The sequence below is a fragment of the Loxodonta africana genome, chromosome 20 (assembly GCF_030014295.1).
Source record: "Loxodonta africana isolate mLoxAfr1 chromosome 20, mLoxAfr1.hap2, whole genome shotgun sequence".
Taxonomy (NCBI): Eukaryota; Metazoa; Chordata; class Mammalia; order Proboscidea; family Elephantidae; genus Loxodonta; species Loxodonta africana.
In genome coordinates, this window is record NC_087361.1 from 40303090 (window position 1) to 40327229 (window position 24140).

General features: G+C 40.0%; 2 protein-coding genes across 2 annotated transcripts in view; one reads left to right on the forward strand and one right to left on the reverse strand.

The window, feature by feature from the left end:
• Nucleotides 1-2545, forward strand: part of CXADR (CXADR Ig-like cell adhesion molecule) — a 115882-nt gene extending 113337 nt beyond the window's left edge. Inside the window, exon 8 of the mRNA XM_064273121.1 lies at nt 1027-2545. Within this exon, the coding sequence (XP_064129191.1) occupies nt 1027-1068 (42 nt within the window). The 3' untranslated portion in view covers nt 1069-2545. The remainder of the gene's footprint in view (nt 1-1026) is intronic.
• A 367-nt stretch (nt 2546-2912) lies between these two features.
• Nucleotides 2913-23360, reverse strand: BTG3 (BTG anti-proliferation factor 3). The gene is made up of 5 exons (XM_010590353.3): nt 23228-23360; nt 19467-19645; nt 14973-15110; nt 9684-9885; nt 2913-3593 (listed from the first exon to the last, which is right to left on the reverse strand). The coding sequence occupies exons 2-5, from the start codon at nt 19637-19639 to the stop codon at nt 3357-3359; spliced, it is 750 nt and encodes a 249-aa protein (XP_010588655.1). The 5' UTR covers nt 19640-19645; nt 23228-23360; the 3' UTR covers nt 2913-3356.
• Between the last annotated feature and the right edge of the window lie 780 nt (nt 23361-24140).

The window sequence follows — 24140 nt, forward strand, 5'->3', positions numbered from 1 at the left end:
ACTTTGTGCCAGGTGCTTACTGGGCCAGTGCCTAGGGCTGCTGGCGGATATTTTTACTTCATTAGGAATGGATTGGAAAAGCTATAGTGTTTTTGTTTTTGCTTTAAAGGGCATAATCTTCGAAAAGTAGGTGTCTCATGTGCTGCCAAATTCTAAATTGGCATTTTCTTCAAGGGGCCCTGCCATTTAATTGTCAGCACTAATGAATAAGAGACTTAAAAGATTCTGTAATAATGTAAGGTGGAAAGAATGGCCTGGTTAGTAGGTGTGTGTCAAAAATAACACTTCCCATTTGGCAGTACAGCTATTATGCTTCTGATTTTCTCAACAAGCCCTTACCTACAGCATGTACAGACTACAAGAACAAATGCAGTCTGGTAACTTCATGATATACTCAAAACTTGCCACCTTTAATTGCCCACAAATCTGCAATTGCCACGAAACCTCTGGGGTCTATAAGGGTGTGAAGGCTTTGATGACAGTCAAAAAGTTTTTAAACTTAAATAAAACTGATGTCCCTTGTGATGTCAGCTATCCCTAGTATGAATAAGCCATCCACTATGTATTTCAGGAAGAGAAAAAAGGGATATTATGGTTTAGAAATATGTAAATACATTGTATATGGCTTTACCAAGTATCAATAACATTAGGTTTCCAAGGTTTAAAAATGGATTTTCTGATGAAGTTCCAAACATTTTAAATGCCACAGTAGAAATTGACTTAATGCTTTCAAATCGTTGAGCTAGATCCTTATGATTTGTGCACTTTCCTATATTCTATGGTTACTAGAAACTTACCCAAAAGGTAATTTGCAAAAAACAATAACAAATTTTTGGGATAGCCAAGGCCTTCCAAAGATTTATCAGCCCGTTGTGATTTTTTTTTTTTTGAGATAAGTCAAATAATTGAGGACTCGAAACTTAAAGATTTGAGTGACGGGAAAAGTATTGCTGATCTTAGTTTTTTTAAAAGCTTAATTTTGGGGGAGAAAAAATCCAAACTGTTGTTTCTTTTTGTTTTTTGTAGTTCAAGTACGCTCACGAGACTGATGGGATTACAGTGGTATAAATATGAAGGACTACTGAAGAATCTGAAGTACTGTGTACTATTTGGATTTACTTGAGTATTTATTAAATAATTCGACATCAGACTTGAACATGTTGGGAAAAGCTTTCTTATATGGCAGAGTTTACTAGCCGCTGGAAGAACACTTCTGCTGTATAAGTGGCATTAGGCATGTAAGTCAGGGGACAGATCAAATTAATACAGGCCAAATGCTCGGACAGGAAAATTCTATGGAGAGTAACTTTGATAATAAAAGATGTTTTATTATATTTGTATTTTCAATAGCTACCATTAAGAAATTGACTTTTTATATGTGTATTTTTGATAGTAGCCTTGGGGGAAAAGACAGTTAATAAAAAGTTTTTTAAAAGGAAAAACTGAAATTCTTATATATTTTTTTATTGAACTTTAGATGGTTTACAGAACTAGCTTCTCATTAGTTAGTATACATATTGTTTTAATGTATGACATTGGTTAACCACCCCACGACATGTAAACACTCTCCCTTCTAAACCTTGGATTCCCTATTACCAGCTTTGCTGTCCCCTCCTGACTTCTAGTCGTTGTCCCTGGGCTGGTGTGCCCTTTTAGTCTCCTTTTGTTTTATGGGCCTAGTATTTGGATGAAGGGTGAACCTCAAGAGTGACATCATTACTGCACTAAAAGTGTCCAGGTGCCATACTCTCAAGGCTTCTCCAGTCTGTCAGGCCAGTAAGTCTGGTCTTTTTGTTAGAATTTTGTTCTACGTTTTTCTCCAGTTCTGTCCGGGACCCTCTATTGTGATCCCTGTCAGAGCAGTTGCCGGTAGTGGCCGGGCACCATCTAGTTGTACTGGGCTCAGTCTGGTGGAGGCCATGGTAGATGTGGTCCATTAGACCTTTGGACTAATCTTTCCCTTGTATCTTGTTTTCTTCATTGTCCCTTGGTCCCTTCAGGGTGAGACCAGCAGAGTATTTTAGATCGCTGCTCACAGGCTTTTAAGACCCCAGACACTACTCACCAAAGTAGAATTTAGAACATTTTCTTTATAAGCTATGTTTTGCCAATTGAGTAGATGTTCCATGAGACCATAGTCCCCACAGCCCTCAGCCCAGCAGTTCAGTCCCTCAGGGTTTGGATGTGTCTGTGGAGCTTCCATGACCTTGCTTTGTACAAGTTGTGCTGGCTTCCCCAGTACTGTGTGCTGTCTTACCCTTCACCAAAGTTACCACTTATCTATTGTCTATCTAGTGTTTTTCCATTCCTACCCCTCCCCTCCCTCGCAACCATCAAAGATTCTTTTTGTGTGTAAACCTTTTCATGAATTTTTATAGTAATGGTCTTATACGTATCTGTTCTTTTGTCACTGGCTTATTTCACTCAGTATAATGCCCTCCAGATTCATCCATGTTGTGAGATGATTCACCATTGCTCTTTATCATTACATAGTACTCCATTATGTGTATGTACCATGGTTTATCCGTTCATCTGACGATGGGCATCTAGGTTGTTTCCATCTTTTTGCTATTGTGAACTATGCTGCAATGAACATGGGTGTGCATGTCTATTTCTGTGACAACCCTTAGTTCTCTAGGATATATTCCTAGGAGTAGGATTGCTGGATCATATGGTATTTCTATTTCTAGCTTTCTAAGGAAGCACCATACCTTTTTCCAAAATGATTGTATCATTTTGCATTCCCAACAGCAGTGTATAAGGGTTCCGATCTCCCTGCAGCCTCTCCAACATTTATATTGATTCATGCCTATACTATTTATTTTTTTGCTAAATATTTAAACACATTGAAGTAGAACAAACCCTTTGCTTTCTCCCTTCTTTTTTTATGCAGAGAAGAGAAACACACATTGTCATGCCTCAAACTATTTTTTATTTGCAACTACATGATTTCACGCAATTCTTCTAAACAATGACATAAAATATAGATATCCTGTGTATAAATAACTTACATACTCTCCATAAAGTAAATGATCAAAGGTGCTAAAACAGATTGTCCACTTCTACAGTATTCTCGTATCCAACAAAGTTGATGCACAATATATAAATACTCAAGTCCAATATTAAAAACTCAGGCACTTGACTAACTTTAATAAAGTTTCTCAAACTATATCAATATATCTAAAATGCATATATATATTTTTAAGAAAGATTATTCTCAATAACTTCTCTATAAAAATAAGTTTGATGGTTTGGTCCATCTAACTTTACTACCGAGTATGAACTTTGAACTTTTAATATATAGTCAGGCTTATTCTACCTTTCTTTCAACATGACACTAACAGAATCAAAAGGAGCTAGTGAGGTGCTAACATATGAGGATTAATCCAGTGATTCCGGTCGCAATGCATTCCAGGAGGTACCCATGTCACTGGAATTGGGCGATATGGTTTATTCTTCCTTCCCTGATTTGGATAACCAAATGGAACAGGAGGTGGGTAGTGACTCTGATGGCTATTCCCTCGGTACATTGCTGGTTTTTTTCTGGGCAAAGGATGCCACATTGGAATGGGTGGGAATATCAGCTCTGAAACCTGTAAAAAAGAGAAAACCTTAATTCAATGGAAAAAGTAAAATTTTATGTTAAGACTAAGTGGCCTTCCAGATTCCTAATTAAAGACAAAGTCACTCACTCAAAACCCCAGTGACATTCCTAAATGTCTAAGTGTATTTTAAAAACCTCAATTTTAATAGATCAGTTTTATTTTTAGGTGAAAATATAAACAGCAGATCATACACCCATTCAACAATTTCCACATGTACAGTTCAATGACACTGGTTACATTCTTCACATTGTGTAACCATTCTACCTCTCCGTATTATTTCACCACCATGGACTTAGACTTGCTGCCCCATAAACTACTATTTTATGCTTCAGAGTTACTGTTGTCAATTTGATCTGATAGAGGTAATTCCTTAAAAGAGTGCAATGCTTAAGGTGAACACTCTGTTAATTCAGCTAAACCATTGACTTCAGGTGATAGTTTCAGCTCAAGGCTCAAAAATTTTCTCAGGGCAACAGATTCAGGGGTTCCTCCAGACTGAACGGGCCCAGTAAGTCTGGATTCTATAAGAAGCTTGAAATTTGGTTTCACATTTTCCCCCGCTTTGATCAGGACTCCCCTATTGAGTTCTTGATCAAAACATTCAGTACTCAGGCACCATCTAGTTCTGCTGTCTCATGGCAAATGAGGCAGCAGTTCATGGAGACAACTACACCTATAGTCCAGTTCATTCTCCAGTCCCTGGGTTGTCTTCTTCCTCTGCTGATTCAGGTGAATACAGACCAACTATTGTATCTTGGATGGCTGCTAACAAACTTTTAAGACCCCAGGTACTACTCGCCATACTGGGGGTAGGTCAGAAACTAAAAACAGTGTTGGGTAAATTGGCTGGACAGTCCCACAAAGCCATGATCCTAAGCATCAAACCAAGAGAACTAATCCCATGAGGTGTGTGGTTGTACCTAAGTAGTATCAGCAACTGCCATCTTTTTTATGGGGGGGGCGGGGGTTATGTTGCTGTAAAATTTGTATCTAACACATTTGCCATTGTGCCTGTTTTCTGGTGTACAATTTATAGTGGTATCAGTTAAGCTGTATAACCATTACCCTTTATCGATGCCAATTTTCCCATCACCATAGATATAAATTCACCAATTCCCTTACTGCTTCCCCGTCCTGGCCCGGACAACCACTAATAACCAGTGGTTGAGATATACATTTACCTATATAACAGGTGATCAATGTTTTTACGAATAAATGTGGAAATACTTGAATAAACTAAACACAAACTCAGCTCTAAAACAACTTCATAAAAGGAGGACACTGAACTGTACATGTAGAAATTGTTGAGATCGTGTATATTATATATATTTTCACAATTGAAAAAAAAAAAGGTAAGGGATGGCCTGTACCCTCAGGGTTTTTCAACTAGAAGAGATCAAAACACAGAAAGAATGGAAGCTTGTATGACACATCATTTTTTATACCAGTGTTTTCCACAACTGGCTGGTTAAGCAAGGAGACAGACACCTAGGGAGCTTTTAAATACAAAATGTTCACGGACCAGCCCTAGTTTATTCAACAGTAAGACTAGTGAAATCTTAGAAATAGTGCCCAGGTAGGCTGATGAAGCTCTCCAGCTGATTCTGATATATCCAGATTGGTGTTTGGGAACAACAGGCCTTACCTTCTCCCACAGGTCAGGTAAGCACATTAAGTTCACATTATTCAAAATGTCATCAGCAGTTTTGGAGCACTCTGCTCAGAACATCACACACCCTGACTATGAGTTTCAAATTTCTCTGATCTCTTATCTGTTCTTCTTAGTACGAGTATTTTTTTTTTTAATTATTATTTATATTCTGTATAGGATTGTCTTCACATGACAGAAAACTCAAAAGGTACAAAAGTATGTAAGTAGAAAGTCCCTCTTCCTTACCTGACTACCAGCTACCCAATCACCTTCTCAGGAGCAACAGATACTAATCAATTTTTGTGTGTATACCTTCAGAGATATTCTATGCATATACCTGTGTATGTATCTATGTATACACTTTAAACACACACGCAATTCTGTACCCTGGTTTTTGTACTTTATGACAATACATCTTGCAGATATTTATATCAATACATAAAGACCTTCCTTATTCTGGTTTTACAGTTACGTAGTACTGCAATGACTATACCGTAATTAAATTAAATGGTCTCCTACTGATGGGACATTTAGATTGCTTCCAACTCTTTTGCTATTAAAAAACAATGCTGAAAAAACAAACAAAAAATAATGTTGCAATAAATAACCTTAGCACAGTTAATTCTTGATTACCTACAATGGGGAAAATATAGAAGACTTTATAGTTCAAACTGCTAACTGACCTATCCTGCAAGACGGTAGCAAAATAAAATTTTTTTTTCTATACTGGGATGGTGGTAAGATTTTTAAATTGCCCGAAAGCAGATAAAAGCCTGGAACTTAAATTATACCCCCTTCCAGTTAATCCTAACACCCCACAGGCAACTACTGTTCTCAATGCTATCACCAGATTAGTTTTCCCTGTTTTTGAACTTCAGATAAATAGAATCATCCATTATTCTTTTGTGTCTGGCTTCTTTCGCTCAACCTAATGTTTCTTAGGTTCTTCTATATTATGTGTATCATTAGTTCTTTCTGTTTTATTGATGAGTATTAGTCTACTATATAAACATATCACATTTGTCAATCAATTCACCTGTTAATGGACATTTTGTTTCTAGTTAGAATACTGTTATGAATAAAGCTGCTATACACAGTCTAATACAAGGTTTTATAGCCATCTTTTCATTTCTCTTGGGTAAACAGGAATGGAACTGCTGAGTAATAGGGCAGATACGTGTTTAACTTTTAAACAGTTTTCCAAAGTGGTTGTACCATTTTATACTCACATAAGCAGGAAAATATAGCCTTGGTGATAGAAATGACACCGGAGATCACATGGCAGAATACTGCAAGACCAATGACTTACTCACTGGAAATTCTTTTTTTCAACAACATAAAAATGACCATACACATGGACCTCACCAGATGGAAAACACAGGAATCAAACTGACTACATCTGTGGAGACAATGGAACTGTCCAATTTTATTAATCAAGACAAACCCAGGGGCCAACTGTGGAACAGATCAACTGCTCATATACAAGTTCAAGCTGAGGCTGAGGAAAACAAAGCAAGTCCATAAGAGCCAAAGTACAAACTTGAATACATTCCACCTCAATTTAGAAACCATCTCATTTTGACTCACTGAACACTAATGACCAAGACCAGAAGAGTTGTGGGATGCCATCAAGGACGTCATATCCGACCAAAAAAAGTAAAAGGTCATTAAAAAGGAAAGAAAAGATAAAATAGATGTCAGAAGAGACCCTAAAACTTGCACTTGAGCATACAGTAGCTATAGCAAACAGAACAATGAAGTCAAAGAGCTGAATAGAAGATTTCAAAGGGGGCTCGAGGAGACAAAGTATTATAATGAAATGTGCAAAGACCTGGAGAGTTAAAAAAAACCCAAAAGGAAGAACATGATCAACATCTCTTAAGCTAAAAGAACTGAAGAGAAAATTCAAGCCTCAAATTCAATACTGAAGGATTCTATAGGCAAAATACTGAATGACACAGAAAGCATGAAAAGAAGATGGAAGGGACAGAGTCACTGTACCAAAAAGAACTGGTCAATGTTCAACCATTTCAGGAGGTAGCACATGATCCAGAAAAAAAAATCAAACCCATTCCTGTTGAGTCAATTCCAACTCAATGAACTGCTGGTACTGAAAATAGAATAAACCCATGCTGAAGGCACTGGTGAAAATCAAGGATCCAGGAACTGATGAAATACCAAGTGAGATACTTCAACAAATGGATGCATGCGCTTTGCTGTCTATACCAAGAAATTTGGAGACAGCTACATGGCTAACTGACCGGAAGAAATTCATATTCGTGCCTATTCCAAAGAAAGGCAGTCAAATGGAATAATGAAAATTACCAAACAATGTCATTAGTATCACGTGCTAGCAAAATTTTGCTGAAGCTAATTTAAAAATAGCTGCAGCTGTGTATCAACAGGGAACCGCCAGAAGTTCAAGCCGGATTCAGAAGTGGACATGGAATAAGGAATATAATTGATGATGTCACATGAATTTTGGCCAAAAGCATGAGAACACCAGAAAGATGTTTATCTGTGTTTTATCGACTATGCAAAGGTATCTAACTGCGTGGATCAACCAATTATGGACAACATTACAAAGAATGGGAATTCCAGAATAACTAATTGTGCTCTTAAAGAACCTGTACACAGACCACGAGGTAGTCATTTGAACAGAACAAGGGGATCCTGTGTGGTTTATAATCAGAAAAGGTGTATGTCAGGGTTGTATCCTTTCACCTTACTTATTCAATCTGTATACTGAGCTGGACTTGGACTATCGTGGTATCAGCACTGGAGAAGACTCATTAACAACGTGTGATATGTTAAGACACAATCTTGTTTGTTGAAAGTGAAGACAACCTGAAGCACTTGCTGATGAAAGTCAAAGACTATAGCCTCAGTATGGATTACGTCTGAACATGAAAACAAAAATCTTCACAACTCGGCCCATAAACTACTGTACGATAAGTAGTGAAGAAATTCAAGTTGTCAAGGATTTCATTCTATTTGGACCAACGATCAACACCCATGGAAACAGCAGTCAAGAAATCAAACGGCATATTTTACACTGGACAAATCTGCAGCAATAGAGCTTTTAAAAATGTTAAAAAGCAAAGATGGCACTCTGATGACTATGGTGTGCCTGACCTAAGCCATGGTATTTTCAATTGCCTCATATGTGTGCAAGCACTGGACAACGAAAAAGGAAGATCGAAGAAGAACTGACACATCGAATATACCACGGACTGCCAGAAGAGGGAACAAATCAGTCTTGGGGGAAGTACATTCACAATGCTCCCTTTGAAGTGAGGATGGTGAGCCTCGGTCTCGCTTATTTTGGACACATCATGAGGAGGGACCAATTGCTGGAGAAAGACATCTTGCTTAGTGAAGCAGAAAGTCAGTGAAAAAGACAGAGGCCCTTGATGAGACAGATTTACACAGTGGCTCCAACAATGGCTCAAGCATAGTAACGATTTGGAGGATGATGCAGGATCAAGCAACATCTCATTCTGTTATATGTATGGTCGCTATGAGTTGGAGCCAACTCAATGACACCTAACAATAATGTGTACAGAATAAAGCTCAACTCAAAAGATCTCTTTAAACTTTTCCGACTTTAAAAATATCTTTTCTGTTGAAGAGTTGTCTGGTTGAGATTTTTTTTGTTTTAATATTTTATTGTGTTTTCAGTGAAAGTTTGCACAGTGGTAGAGATTTTTTAAAAGACATTAAATGTGTTTGGTACGGGGGTATAAAAAAAATAAGTGACTGAGTCTGTGTATGCATGTGCACTTGCTATATGGCTTTTCAACCGTTAGAGCACAGAGGGAGACACTGTTTTGGCGTCAGGATAAAATTAACTAAAATACAATTTAAATGAAGTTTCTCTTTAATCATGAAAAAGGAGAGAGGAACAAGGAAGTCAAGCATAAAGGTACCACAAAAAATGAGTGTTCAAGTTTGAATAAAGAATTTTAAAACCTCACGAATGTTTTATCATCACAATTTCTCTATTCTTTGCCACACTTTTTTGAAATATATTTACCCTAACTACTGTGTAGTAAAGCAGACCTTTGATGAAGTGAACCAAAAAAACCAAAACCAAATCCATTGCCACTGAGTCGATTCCGACTCATAGTGACCCTATAGGACAGAGTACTGCCCCACAGGGTTTCCAGGAGCAGCTGGTAGATTCCAACTGCCAACCTTTTGGTTAGGAGTCAAACACTTAACCACTGCACCACCAGGGCTCCTGACTGAAAGTGAACCAGGATGCCTATTTACATGTCAGAGGTCCAGCTTCCCTTTGGCGTGGAAAGGCAAGATCTGTAATCTAGAATATCAAATTAGAAACCTTGGGCAACATAAGCAGGACTTCCTGGAGCACCTGGCAAGCCCGGCCCATGCAGTTCAACATGAAGCCATTTCATGGTTACCTGGTACACAGGGCTGGGGGTTGCAGTCACCGAATTGGGTTTCACATCCTTACTGGTTTCTTCATCCGAAGAAGAGGATCCCGAATGATAATCAGAGGTAACCTTATCAAGGGCCCTGGTAACTTTCTTGGAGATCTCATCCTTGTTCTCATCCTCGCGTTCAAAGCTGGCAACAATGAAGGCATTGTTTTTTTCTCCATACCTAAGAATAAAATAAAATACTTAACAAACCTTGAAGTCACATCAAAAACAAGAACTATCCATAAAAACAATTAAACGGGTCTGGACATACCATTAGTCTCAGGCAAAAGAGAAACACTCCCAGAGCTTGACCCTACACATTTAATACCTTAAACCCACCTCCATACATACCAGCAAACCAGTCACAACTCTCCCCATCTGATCTATTTCAGTACCAATAGAAGTGACCCATTCTCTTTCTCAATTGTCTTTCTTTTCTACTGCTTCCTAACAGAAATAATTATTTAAGACATCAAAGACAAAGTCATCGTTTTGATTACATTTTTTTAGGTACCACTGACACTGGTTTTACAGTAAAATTTTCTGATGTGTTTGAAAGTATCTCCTGTAATGTACATTCTAGTAATTCAAATCACAAATCACCATATGTATCTTATGAATTTACTTTTACCAAAATTAAATAAAAAACGGGCCTGTGTTTCCTTCACCCACACTGACAAAAATGAGAACTCGGGCATTAATTGAGATTAAAGGAAAAAAGACTATTGTTGAGTAAAATAAAGGGCTTTTGCTTAAGTTATATCGCCTACCTCATATAAAGTGAACATGCCTTTTCATCCTTTCAAAACATTCTGAAACCTTGATTTCAGAAAAAAAAAAAAAAATTTAAATATATAACCTACGCTGCTGGTTACTACAAATAAATAAATAAATATTTTGATGAGGGAAAATGGCATAATAAAATTTTTATTTAGAGAATAAAGGAGAAACCCACAAATCTATCTAAATAAACTGCACAATGTAAACACTAAGGAACAATTTCTACTAAGTGTTAGAAGAAAATTAGTTGTTAAGCAGTTCTTACAGAACATGTAATTAAAGTTAGAAACACGAAGTGATTCTAAGCTTAAGAACAAATAACTAAGTAGAAATAATGTCAAGTTTTTGATTTGACAGAAAAATAGGGATGTCAATTAGTTTCATCTCAAATTGTCTCTAAATCAGGAGGAGTATCTGATAAAGTAAAAGGCCTGACTGCTCTAAAGCCTCTGAAAGTGTATATGGAACTCAAGCAGTTTCCTAGACGAGTTCTACTTCTTTATATAGCTGTGCTGTCTTCCACTTCAACAGGATGGAAGGTGTCATAAATGCTACCCAAATATGGTACATAGCTCTCTTTTCTTTTTCAGTTTACCTCATAAAAGAAGGTGCTACTGGATGGTAGAAAGATCACTGGACTTGAATCTGGTCTGGCTTTACCACTAACTAGCTCTGTGACCAGGAGGCAAGTCATTTAGTCTCTTCAGGCCTCAGTTTTCTATCTGCTGGGCGAGGAAGCTGGAGCCTGCTGGACAGCTGTTGGTCTTTGGTTGGAGATTCTTCTTGGGAGAAGATGTCTGAACAACTGGGCGAGTTCCTCACAACACAGAATTCATGCATATTCCAGGTTACTTAGCATAGGGCTTTAGCAGTAGAAATTTACTCTTCCTTCCTCTACATGGTTGAAAGACTCCAAAATCTCAATATAATCAAAGGTTAATTCATGAGTTAATGCTAGTGGCATTAACGAGCTTAGGCCTACCTTCAGTTTTGTCCACTAACAGAGTAAAAATTCAAGCAAAACAGAAAGGTGCGGCAATTTGAGAAAAATCCCTGCCTTTGTAGGAACAGAAACCTAACTCAATGGCAGACATCTAATGATTGAAGGATCAGCTTTATTAACTCAAATTTCTTTGACAGGCAAGTTCAAACAGGCTCTTCATCTTCCTTTGCAGCGTTCTGGCACGAGGGCTTTCTCAATGCTAAGTGAAGCTGCTGGCTGTATTACCGTAATATTAGAATGTGCAGTTAATTCCTTAGAATTAGTAATGAACTTTAAAATTTCCCATTTTTCAATGACACACCGGTAAAACATTTTAATTTGAAACAAATCAATAGTATCTAATACTCAAGGCCAGATTAATGCATGTGAATGCCCTAAACACTGATGCTCTGTGGTACCCCTGCTCTGCTTACCCATACATTTGAATGGGTTATGTGAGTTATACATATACATGTATATGTGTGTGTTACGTGTGTGTCTTAGCTATCCATGATTTAAGTTTTTAAATGGGACTATAATGTTAGCAGTTAGCGACTGAATGCAGAAGGGGGGTACGCCTAATACCTTGTTTATTAGCAAATATAGAGTAATATCAAGCATTGTGTCCCACACAACAGACAAAAAATGAAACTCAACTGATATATAAATTAAAACTTTTCATGTTAGATAAATAGTATTTCCAGTATTTCTGGGTGTTTACTATGTACTATAGTAAATTTTTACCCATGTTAGTATTATGTTAAATATGTGCTAGATAGTTACTGCATGTATGCCAAACATATTTTAAAGTTTAAAAGAAAAAAAAAAACAGTTGCCATTGAGTCGATTCCAACTCACAGAGACACTAAAAAGTTATAAATATTGTTTACAAAACTTGACATAACTCTGTATATGAAAGCTATACAGTTAAAAAGTAACTTGACTGAATTCATTGCAATGGCTGACTAATTTGAGTTCCCGCACTTCTGCTCATCATCAAGGACTGGAGTTCCCATTAGTTGTTTACCAGGACATGCACGAGAGCATACCTTTGTGTCTGTATCACAGCGAAGAGCACTGCTGGCCCTCCTGGCTGAAGCTGCAGGATCAGCAGATGTGGATATACAAGACAGTTCTCTCAAAATGGATCAGAGACCTGTTATCTAATAATATAATCCATCCTTGCCCAGTAACCGCTCATGTTGCATACAGCTGCATACTGGGTGAATGTACCAAGAGTTAGACTGGACAAGCCTACACCCACCTCATTTGTTAGAAAGAAACAGTATACTCCCAGGAGACCCACAAGACAAGGGGTTGCAATTACATGGGAGGGGGCTATAGGAGATAGATGTTAATGAAGTTGTTGAACTGGTAGGGGCCTCACAGCTTAAACAACCTTGCATGTGGGCGCCCTCACGACCCTGCTGAACATTCTCATGCACTGGAACTGGTCTCAGTTCCTTTTAGTGCCCTGGCAGTTCCCTTCTACAGTGTCCTACGTCTGCTTATCCTTGTGTCCTATGGGTCTTTGCTTGGGACAACTGGTACCCCTGTTTTGTTGATGCCCTAAGCATGTGCTTACCCTCCTTATTGGGTAGTCCATCCCTGCTAATACTATACAGCATGAAAAAAAAAAAGGATTGCAGAAAGTTACAAAAATAAAAGTTGTAGACTGTTGAGTGGATAATGAAGCTATCAGCTATTCTCAGGCCTTTTTATCGTGGGAAAAATCTGTCATCTGTTCTATATCCTCTAAATATTTAACTCAGTGATACCCTTTCTAACTATATAGAACTCTCTGAACCCTTCTAACATTTAATCCTGATGAAGTGAGACTATAAAGAATGCTCCCCGAGTACATCTTGATTTTTTTCCATAAGCCTAAGTTAGTCTCTAGTATATCAGTAAGCTATTATCCTCCAATCAATCTCAGATATTTGTTTTATTATATATAACTACTATATCTGGTTTATTTTCATTTTCAGAATATTTATCTTCCCAGTTTTGGTCCAAATGCACTTCACAGTATCTCAATCTCCTCTGTTAACTTACAGCAATCACTTCTACTCAATTGCTAGCAAGTCTTTCTTTTTGGGGTTCAGTTACCCCTGAGTGAACATGCTATGCTCTGAAAGTGATTTTTATTAGCTGTGGAAAAAATCACATCTGCAGTGCAGTGCGTTACTTAATACGGCCCTTCTAGCCATAATCTTTGTAACTTCCACCAAATAACTGGGTGGGACTATGCAAATGAGGTGCCTATGGCTCACCAAGGGGACTGGATAGCTCGCTAGTAATATAAATAAGGAGCATGACACCCTTGTGGGGGTGGAACCATCCAAATAAGGTGAATGGAATCCTAACAAGGGGACTGGTCAGTTTTTCCATTCCACTAGGCTTAAAATGAGGTATCCTAGGGGTGGACAGAGGGGACCTCACAATCAAGAAGAGTAGACGGTGGCGCAAAAAAAAAAAAAGCAGCAGAGGCAGCAGAACCAGGAGACAGCACAGTGGGCTTCCCAGCCCAGGAAGTGAGACCCTGAGCACCTTTGGGCAGGAGGCTTGCTGGCAGAGTAGGGTGCCTCTGGGCTCTTGGTGGGGCTATTTGCTGATTCATGGTATTAAAGCTGAGCGCCTTCTGCCAAGGGTTACTGGTAGAGTTGGGGTGCCTCTAGGCACTTATTGGCAAAGCTAAAAGAGCTTTGTAACAACTGCCTGAGCAGGGCAGAGGCTGAGGGGCCGGAGAGAGATGTGCCTATGGGCACAGCTGAAAGGAGGCTGTCCTGATTAAAGAACTTTATCCTGAGCCTTCTAGAACCTCAACTGTAATCTGTTACCTCCCTAATAAACCTCGTAACTGTGAGTATGGTCTGTGAGTTCTGTGTGGCCACTACAACAAATTATTGAACAGAGAAGTAGAGTGCCGTGAGAGAGACAGTTGGTATTATAACGGGTAAAAAGGTTGGCAGGAGGAGGTACATCTGACTTCTGCCTCATAGGAATCAGCCATAGGCAGTTGATGTTGATAATAATTCTCCTTCCCCCCTGTGAAGTTAGAGGAGGTCAGTTGCCCCGCCACAACATTTTTATAACATCACAACCTATTTTTGGAAAAATCTTAATCATATTAATAGAATGCAAAGATTTTCTTAAAATCATAAGCAGTGGTAGGAAAAAGGAAAAAGGACAAGTGAATACCAATGAAAGAAAAGGCTAACTGACCTAGAGGAGTCTGGGTGTCTAAGTTCTACAATAAACTTCTCGGCAACGCTCTAGAAAAAAACCTGCTCAATCAATTTCTTAGTTTCTTCAGTTGCAAAACACAAATGTGAACAGCCCTTCACCATCACCTCCATAAGGGCACTTAATAAAATTCACTTCTATCAAAGCCAAACCACTAGCTCCTGGTTGTAAAGATACACAGGCAAGCAGTACATGAGAAAATTTCATGGAAAATCTGTTTTGGCACAGTAATTAGTGAGCTGGCAAAATTGACAACTCACCGACAGCACACCTCACATGGGTCCACCCACAGAGTGAGCTCCTTTGGCAAGCCCAGGTCACTGTACAAGATGCAGCTGTTCTCACAGGCTTTCAGGACATCAGGATCAACTCTCTGAAACTTATTGACACGGATGCATCTACAACAAAGAGAAGGTACATTTATGGCTTTAACTAAATTTTAACCATAAACCTAGTTACATATATTAGTATTAGCATAATAGTATTTAGTATTACTTATTACTACACGCCAAGAGGCAGAACCAATAAGATTACCCAGTCTAGTGGAAAGAGGACAATTATGTGAGCCCATACAAATCACCAGAACTGACTCTACCTCAGTTTATCCAGAGACTACTCAACCTCACATGTACATTACATGAACAAGGAGGAGTATGAAAGTTGCATAAAATTACTTAGAGTTCTGAAGGTCAAAATTTTTCTAGGCCAAGTTCCTGTAGAACAAAACCGCCTGCTAACAAAAGACTTCAGCCAATGTTTCAAATAATATTTGAAAATTCTTATGGCAGGTTTTGATCTGTTATTACTTTCCTTTTATATCCCAGATAATAAAATAAAGTATTAAAAAGTATGCTCTTTACTTAGAATTGCTCTATAAATATAGAATTAGTCAGGGACATAGAACCATTTATCTCATATTTAAAAGCCAAATATAATCCTGAAGAGTTACTGGTTTTTCTCATTTAACTTCTCAGTTACCCCAGGGTTTTCTTTTTAAAAAATTTGTCAAAACAAGTAAGATGAGGCTGCTTATGTTCAACCAAACACCTCATGGGATTTGGTTCCTGGATTTGGAGATTTAGGGTCATTGTTTCATGGAATATTCCAGTTAATTGGCCTAATAATGGGTTTAGTGCTTTTGTTCTACCTCCTAGTTCACTGAGTAGTACCTAGGGTCTTAAAAGCTTGCAAGTGGCCATCTAAGACATAACAAGTGGTCTCTAGTCACCGAAGCAAGAAAGGAGAGTCAGGAATAAGTGGAGGATATGAAATGTGTGGCTAACTGCCTCCATGAGAAACTCCCTCCTTTGCCATGAGACCAGAAGAACAGGATGGTGCCCGGCTACCATTACTGAATATTTTGATCAAAGATCCCAAAGGGGAAAAATGCAGAAGAGAATTTCAAATTCTCATGGACTCCAGATTTCCTGGAGTCCTGGAGGGTAGATAAGCCCCTGAAACCACTGCCCTGAGATAATCTCCACACCAAAACCAAAAATATCCCCTGAAATCATCTTAAAAACAAACAACAGTTTAGCTTAACTAGTAAAAAAACTTCTGCCTTGAGCATTATGCTCTTTCCAGAACTATCTATATGGGATCAAATTGACAACAGCAACTCAAAAGATTAGATAGAAACCTTAGAAGCCAGTGAGGTTATGTTACTGAGAGAGGAACAACTCAGAAAAGCAGGGTGAGAATGGCTGCACAACTCAATGTAATCAATGTCACTAAATTGTTTATGTAGAAACTGTTGAATTGGTGTATGTTTTACTGTGCATATTCTCAAAAACAAAATAATTTAGAAAAGGAAAAAAAGAAAGAAAAATTTCTAAACCAATAAAGCCTCTTACATTTTTTTTTTTTTAAAACTTAAGAAATACTACATTTACCCAATGGAATGCCAAAACTAACTCCCTGGGTGAATATGTCAAAAATAGCATTCTATTTAATTAGGAAAAGGGAAACTACAATAGAAAGTATTTACTGCCTAAAATCTACTACTACTAGGAAATCAATTAAGAAAACCTGGCCAATAAACCTAGTACTTATTTACAAGGTGAACTTAGGTAAGTCATTTTACTTTAAGTTACAAAATATGGACAATACAAGTTAATTGACAAAATACAATGCTCTCTCAATGGAGTAACATGCTTTTAAAGTTAAAAAAAAAAACTAAAGTATTTAATTAGTTGGTTTTGATTTTCATTAAAAACAATTTGCATAATAGATAACAAATGTTTCTAAATAATAATAACTCTACTTAAGGGTTTACTACACAACAGATAGTTTTCTAAATGCTTTGCATGTGTCAACTCTTTAATTCTCACAACTGTCATATGAGTTAGATACTATTATCCCCCCTGTAAGGAAAAAGGAGGCAGAGTTTAAGTAACTTTCTCAACATCAAACAGGTAGCAAGTGGTGGATCCAAGGTTTGAATTCAGGCTATTTGACTTCAAAACTCACATTACTAAACAGCACTCTATTCTGTCTGTACCTATATTACATCACCATCAACAATACAACAAATTCTGAATGAAAAAAACTGTCTTATAGTATATAAAATGCCACTTGGTCCTTTTCATAAAATGGTCCTATGCTACAGGTTCTAATGTTGCATACAGGATTATTTAAAACTCCCATGGGCCCCAGGATCAAAATCAGCTAAGGGTAGGAAGATATATCTTAGGTGTGTATATTTTTCTTATGTCAGCTGTAAGCTTAAAAAATACATATGAAAATACAGACACTTAAACAGAGACTTTGCTTCAACAAAATCTGCATACCTTACATATTCACCGTTTTTTTAATCTACATACCGTGACTAGTTATCCCTTAATTACTCTTGAAAAACAAGATTTTAAAAGTTGCACAAAAAATAGTATATCATTTCCCTAATGTTAACAATTCAGTTCTTTCCAATTTTTGCAGTTATAAAGTATAAGAAATGTCCATATTCATACATATTTGTCTGCATTTCGGATACGCTTCTACGGTAGTCTGAGAGACTTACTGTTCAAAGCATATGAATATTTTTATAGACCATAATATTCCCGACTTGTCCTCCACAAACATTTTATCTATATATATTGCAGAGAAACAATTTTAATTTATGCACATTTTGGAACAGAAAGAACACTTCCAACCTCCTTATGGACTGAAGAGTCTATTAACTCTGGTTAATCCTATATTATGTTCATTTTTACAACAGTAAAGACCCACCATTAAATCCAACCGTTTTCTCCTTCAAAGACAGCTTCAAAATGACTCAATAATGATACTTCTGATCACATGCCAACTTAATCCTATTTGACAAACTTTTTTCTCGGGTTTTTAGAACTAATGGAAATGAAAATGTACACTATTTGACCCTTACACATTTACTTGACAGCGTCTTCTTTTTCAGTAATAGTATGGTAGCTTGGCACTTCCAAAGCCTTCATCCAGTGTCAATTAGATCAGTGTAAAAAGACTGAACAGCTCTACCTCACAAAAACTGTTTATACTATCATAAATGTGACATGAAAACAAAAAAAAAACTAAGAGAATCATGAAAAGTAAAAATAAAAGATAACTTAAGCCTACTTTACACAGACTATCCACATTTTTACTTTAATTCACCATATTTTTCAATTTATTAGGAAACCTCTTTGGATAACAATGAAGTGGTGGAAAACCTACCAATTACCTGAATTCTTGTCAATAGGATACAGGCTTACCTGAGTTTTAGAAAAAAAAAAACAAAACCCTTATTTTCACCCCTCTCCTAGGCTCCTTGAATAGTCCTGCATTTGCAACTCAGTAACTAAAAGAAACTCCTTTTTATACCAAAGCACAAAAGAGCTGATTTGTGGAGGAAACTTTGGGGACAGCAATATGCATAAATCAAAGAGAATTTCTACAGTCACAACTGTTCCATTTTTGTGCCCACATCCACAAATGGAGCAAAGTTTAACAGCTGAGTTTAGCAACAAAACATTCTCAACCCAGGTTCCCAAGCAGTCACATAAGTACTAGGGAGTAAGCATGCCAGGACATGTTTTGCAGAAGCCTGCTCTACTTTAAACTGTAAATGTAACTTATAAACCAAAGCACAAGAGGGGTGCAACTGAGAATTACCTTCCCTCCCAGCACCAAGGCAGTGGTCATACTGTGGTATACAGAAAGCTCGTAAGACTTTGGTGTCATTTAGACCTGAGTTCAAATCCTGGTGCCAACACTGACCAGCTGTGGATCATAGGTGAGTTACCTTCATCTATAAAATAGGTATGCTGGCTTCTAACACAAAATTATTCTTGTAAGTATCAAGAACTTAGTATTAGGTATCTAATAATCTTTGTTCCCTTTCTCCATAAAACTTTCTTCCCCCCGAAAACATGTAACTTGTAATTTTATTTTTAGACACAAGAGAACTCAAGTCCCTCAACTATCACCATGACCATTTGTGGGTGACAGTTTTAGGGGTTCTCTAGAATTGTGCAAACCCTTAGTACCTCTGATATATATAAAAAGGAACGTAGTTATGAGTCAAACTATAAGCCACCAGAAGACTAACCCCTATGAGCCTACAGTGTTGGGCTCCTAAGAACAGGCAGTGGGACCCCATCAAGAAATAGCTGTGCTGTATTTTGCAAGTAAAACTGTGATAGGCATGATCCAGATACCCTTCGGTCCTCTGGCTTTGCACCCATTTCAGGAACTGATTGCCCTCTTCGCTTAGTCCAATCCAACTGTCCAGTCTACTCCCTTACCTGTAGGCCTGTCCCTTTGATGGTTTTTCAGGATACCAATGATTTTTATACTTTTCTTGAAGTATTAGAGTCAATTTCTCAGCAAATCTCTCAACTGCCTCTTTTTTCAACTTATCATGTTTTCGAACTAGCCTTGTGAAAAAGAAGACAACAGCAGCAATTTCATTCTTCATCTTGCCCTGCAAAGATAAAACAGGTTTTCTCAAAAACACAAAGTATAAAAACTAAAAGATAAAGCTCTGTAAAACACTCCTCCTTTGTAACTCCCTTTCCTCCTCCCAATTTTATCTTGTGTTCCACTGGCTCATATCTGAAGTATGGAACAATCACTAATTTATGTTTCTATCATAAAAAGTTTACTATTATACAATACTATCTAAGAATCTTATCACTTAGCTTTATGAAGTTCAGTAGAGAGAGTACTCTAAACTGCTCCTGTTGGGAGCCCTGGTAGCACAGTGGTTAAGTGTTCTACTGCTAACCAAAAGGCTGGCGTTTCTAATTCACCAGCTGCTCCTTGGAAACCCTATGGGGCAGTTCTACTCCGTCCTATGGATTGTTATAAGTTGGAATCGATTCGATGGCAAAAGGTTTGGTTTGGTTTTGGTACCAGAGAAGCACTATAATAGTTTTTACTAAATGTGTCAATATTTAACTACAATAATTTAAGTTTAAAATTTTGTGAAATGATTGAGTTTTAAAATAAAAAATAGTCCACTTTAAGATCTAGCATTATAAAGCCATTTTGGAAAAGTCTGGCAGTTCCTAAAAGGGTTAAATTTAGAGTTTACCATACGACCCGGCAATTATATTCCTAGGTACAGATCCAAGAAAAATGAAAACATATGTCCACAAAAAGACTTGTACATGAATGTTCATAGCAGCATTCTTCATAATAGCCAAAAAGTAGAAGCAACACAATTGATGAACAATTGATCAACTGATGAATAGAAAAATAAAATGCAGTATACTTCCACACGTTGGAATATTATTCAGCCATAAAAAGGACTAAGGTACTGACACATGCTATGACACAGATGACCCATAAAAACATGATGCTAAGGGAAAGAAGCCAATCATAAAAGACCATATATTGTATGGTCTTACATTAAATGCCCAATACAGGCAAATCTATAAAGGCAGAAAACAGGTTAGTGGCTAAGGTTAGGGAAGGTGGAGCGGGGAACGCGAGTGATTGCTAATGGGTTCAGGGTTTCTTTTTGGAGTGATGAAAATGTTCTACGATTGATTGTGGTGAGGCTTCTAAAACTCTACACTAAAACCATCAAACTATACATTTTAAATGAGTGAATTGTATGGTATGTGAATTGCATCTCAATAAAGCTGTTACATACTTAAAAAAAATCCAATATTGAATTTATGTAAGTGCTTTTTCAGGAAGGGAGATTTATTTACCTAAAAGACAAGACATTAAAACAGTGGCTCTATCAAAACGTATTTAAAGACAATGGAAACTCAGGGTCATCCATGGAAGATAAAACTAAAAGAAATAAGCAGATATTTAGCCACATTTTGGAACTGCCTCAAAGAAGGACTTTTTTTTTCTTTAATGGCAGATCTGATTTATCACTGATTAATTCATAAAGGCAAAAACCTTATCCTGAGTTTGGTTCGATGAGTATTCTCTCTTTACGCAATGAGCTCATTCATTTGGCTGCTATAAGTAACTTGGAGTTATTCAGATGCTGCGCTTACTAAGCAACATCACCTTTTTTGGAGCCAATTATTAAAGATATACGGCTTCTGCTATGTTTAGTATAAAAACTGGCTAACCCAGCCACAGTTTGTATTCCCACACATTCAAAAAATAAAACTTCCTTTTTTTTCCTTTCTCAAATCTGCTTCTTAATGTCTCTCTTCTTAATGTGATCCCTTTACTTTGTGTGCAAATTCAAACAGGGGACCTCCTTGTGAAATAAATTCCATATGGTTATCTGAGAGGTGTGCTGGCAGCCATAGCCACCCTGATCCTGGATGGGAAGACACCCAAACCTTCTTTCTGGAAACTTAGAATGCCAAATCCACCTTCCACTATCAACTACCAGGCACTGGTCTCCGTGGGCACACACACCCCTAGCCCACCACAACCACCATGCTGCCTCCTCCTGAAAAATGCAAGCCATTTCTACTTTATAAAGCTACATTCATACACCACCGTGTTACCACGGAAAAGAAAACCCACTGCAATTTAATACACGGTTTGGGAAGAAAGTTGCTGATGGTATTACACTAGCTTCCACCCCACCAAAGAAAACAAGGAACCACACTAAAGGGATGTTCTGAATCTTTAAGTAGATCAGTCTCCTCATTCATTACATTTGCCAGCTATGTGCTACATATCAGTGTTGGGGTTTTTCTGTTTTTTGTTTTGCTGCTTCACATTAAAAAAATAAAAAGGAAGAAAGGAAGGAAAAAAAAAACACTCAGTGGTCTTCCTTTTTTGCTTTTGGTTCTAACACAGATGAGTCATATGAAATTACTCCCCCCCCCCCCCATTCTGAAGGAACGATGACTGGAAAAGCTGAAAAACTAACCCCCCCCCCCCGCCCCAAACCAGTATTCTAGGAATACCAAAAGGTGAAAGGGAGAGAGTAATAAAGTCAGGGAGAGGAAAAACAAAAGCAAGCGGGACTAAGAAGACCTTAGGCGTCTTGGGTAAGTAAGTAAGCCACAATTCTTTCACCCACACTCGGAGCAAAAATCTCCCATTTTAAACATCGCACGGTGACGTCATCCTGGGACGTAGTCACGGCAGCCGCTGCCCCTCAAGTTCTACTTTGTTCCACAGGCTCCTCTGCTCACGACTGCATGGATAAAATCCAAAGGGAACGCAAGCCCTGCATTCCAGGAGTTTATAACTTTTCCCTCAATTGTAACGAAAACCTAATCGCCACCGTTTCTAGAAGCCAATATTTCTCCTGATAGACGTTCCAAGGTTGAGAAAGCGGGAACACCGGCCTGTGGGGTGAGACCTTGACCTGCCTCGGGGGCGTTACAAAGGGGGCTCTCCAGACCATGGGGAGAAAAGCAGCGTTCCCAGGGGCCGGGAGGGTGACTCTGTGAGCCACCAGGACCTGGTGCTGAGCACTCGCGCTTGGCTTTTGGAGTGCTAGGTGAGTAGACATCAGGCATCCCCATCTCTGAAAGAAAGGCCTGCGAGCTGCGTCCAACTTCTGCAATCCCGGGTTTCCCCAAAGTTGAGGGAAATGGCCCCGGGGCCCAGTCGCCCTCCTGCCCCCAAGCATCCCGGTTCCTGTGCGCCCAGACTGGAGTCCAATGGGCGAGTGGCCCTGGGTTCGAGGACCAGGCTTCCCTCACGCGCGACCTCCCCCCACCACACAGCAAAGCCGGCCTCAAAAGGGGGAGCGGAAGCCCGGGGACGCGGAGGGGGTCGGTATGGGGGTGGGAAGGCGCAGGGCTGTCGCCCACCCCAAAGCGGAAGATAACGCGCGCCCCGGCGCAGTGGAAACGTGGCAGGAGCCTCGCTCCCGGCGGCGTCTCCTCTCCGCGTAGCCCGCCGAGGGTCCCGCGGACACCCTCGCGGACCGCCCCGCCGCCCCTGGCCCTTCCCTCACCGGAGCCGGCGCCGGTGCAGCCCGGTTCGGTCCAGCCCTCCGTTTTCCCAGGCGCAGCCCCGTCAGCGAGCCTTCGACGTGGCCACAGGGGCGCGCGGACCACCCTCCCCCGCGCCGATCCCCTCAGCCCCGCCATGTCCGCCTCCCCCGGCCCGGTTTCCTCACCGCCGCCGCCGCAGCTCCGGGGCCGCAGAGTGGGCGGCCCGGACAGTCTCCCGGGCCGAGAACCGAGGGTGCCGCGTCTGCGGGCCCGCGCTCGGCAGAGGGAGCGCGGGGAACCTCGTCCGGCGCGTGCGGCTCCCGCGTCGTCGGGCGGGCGAGCGCGCGCTGAGAGGGCGGGCGGGCTGACGGGCGGGCGGGCGAGCGAGCGCGGCCCCGAGGCAGCGCGCGGGGGGCTCGCGGTCCGGAAGAGGGGAGGGGCGATGACCCGGGAAAAGGTTGGCGCCGCGCGGGACCAGCTCGCGCACCCCGGGGGGAGGAGCCTGAGGGGCGGGGCTTCCCCGCGAGCCCGCCCCCGAGACTCGGGCAGCGCTGCGCGCGCCCCGACGCGCCCTCGGCCCCGCCACGCGCCGGGCGCCCACCCTTGAGTCAGACACCGAATCCCACTGCGGCTTGGGCTGCCTCGGGCGAAAGATCCGTGCTGAGGCTAGAATGGCCCCCCCCGGCGGCGCCACCTGCTGCAGCGCCTTCGGGGGTCGCGTGGGCCGCGTCCGCTCTGCTGTCTCAGGCTCTTCACTCCCCTCAGCCGTCCTTTTCCACTCTGCGCCTTGACACCCTCTTAGCGGAGGGGCGAGTTCGAGACTCAGCTCTAGCGCCAGCGCTCTTGACTTAGGGCTTCATGGAGCGACAGGGACCAGACGACAGGGGAACCCTTGTATTTATGTGATTGATCCTCACCCTTTTTGCCGTATTAATTACAGACACGTTGACTGGGTAATCAGCCGCCCTGCTGTACTTTAGGTTGTTTAAAACTCCTAGGTAGATACTTCAGGAAACCCTGGTGGCGTAGTGGTTAAGTGCTATGGCTGCTAACCAAAGGATCCGCAGTTCCAATCCGCCAGGCGCTCCTTGGAAACTC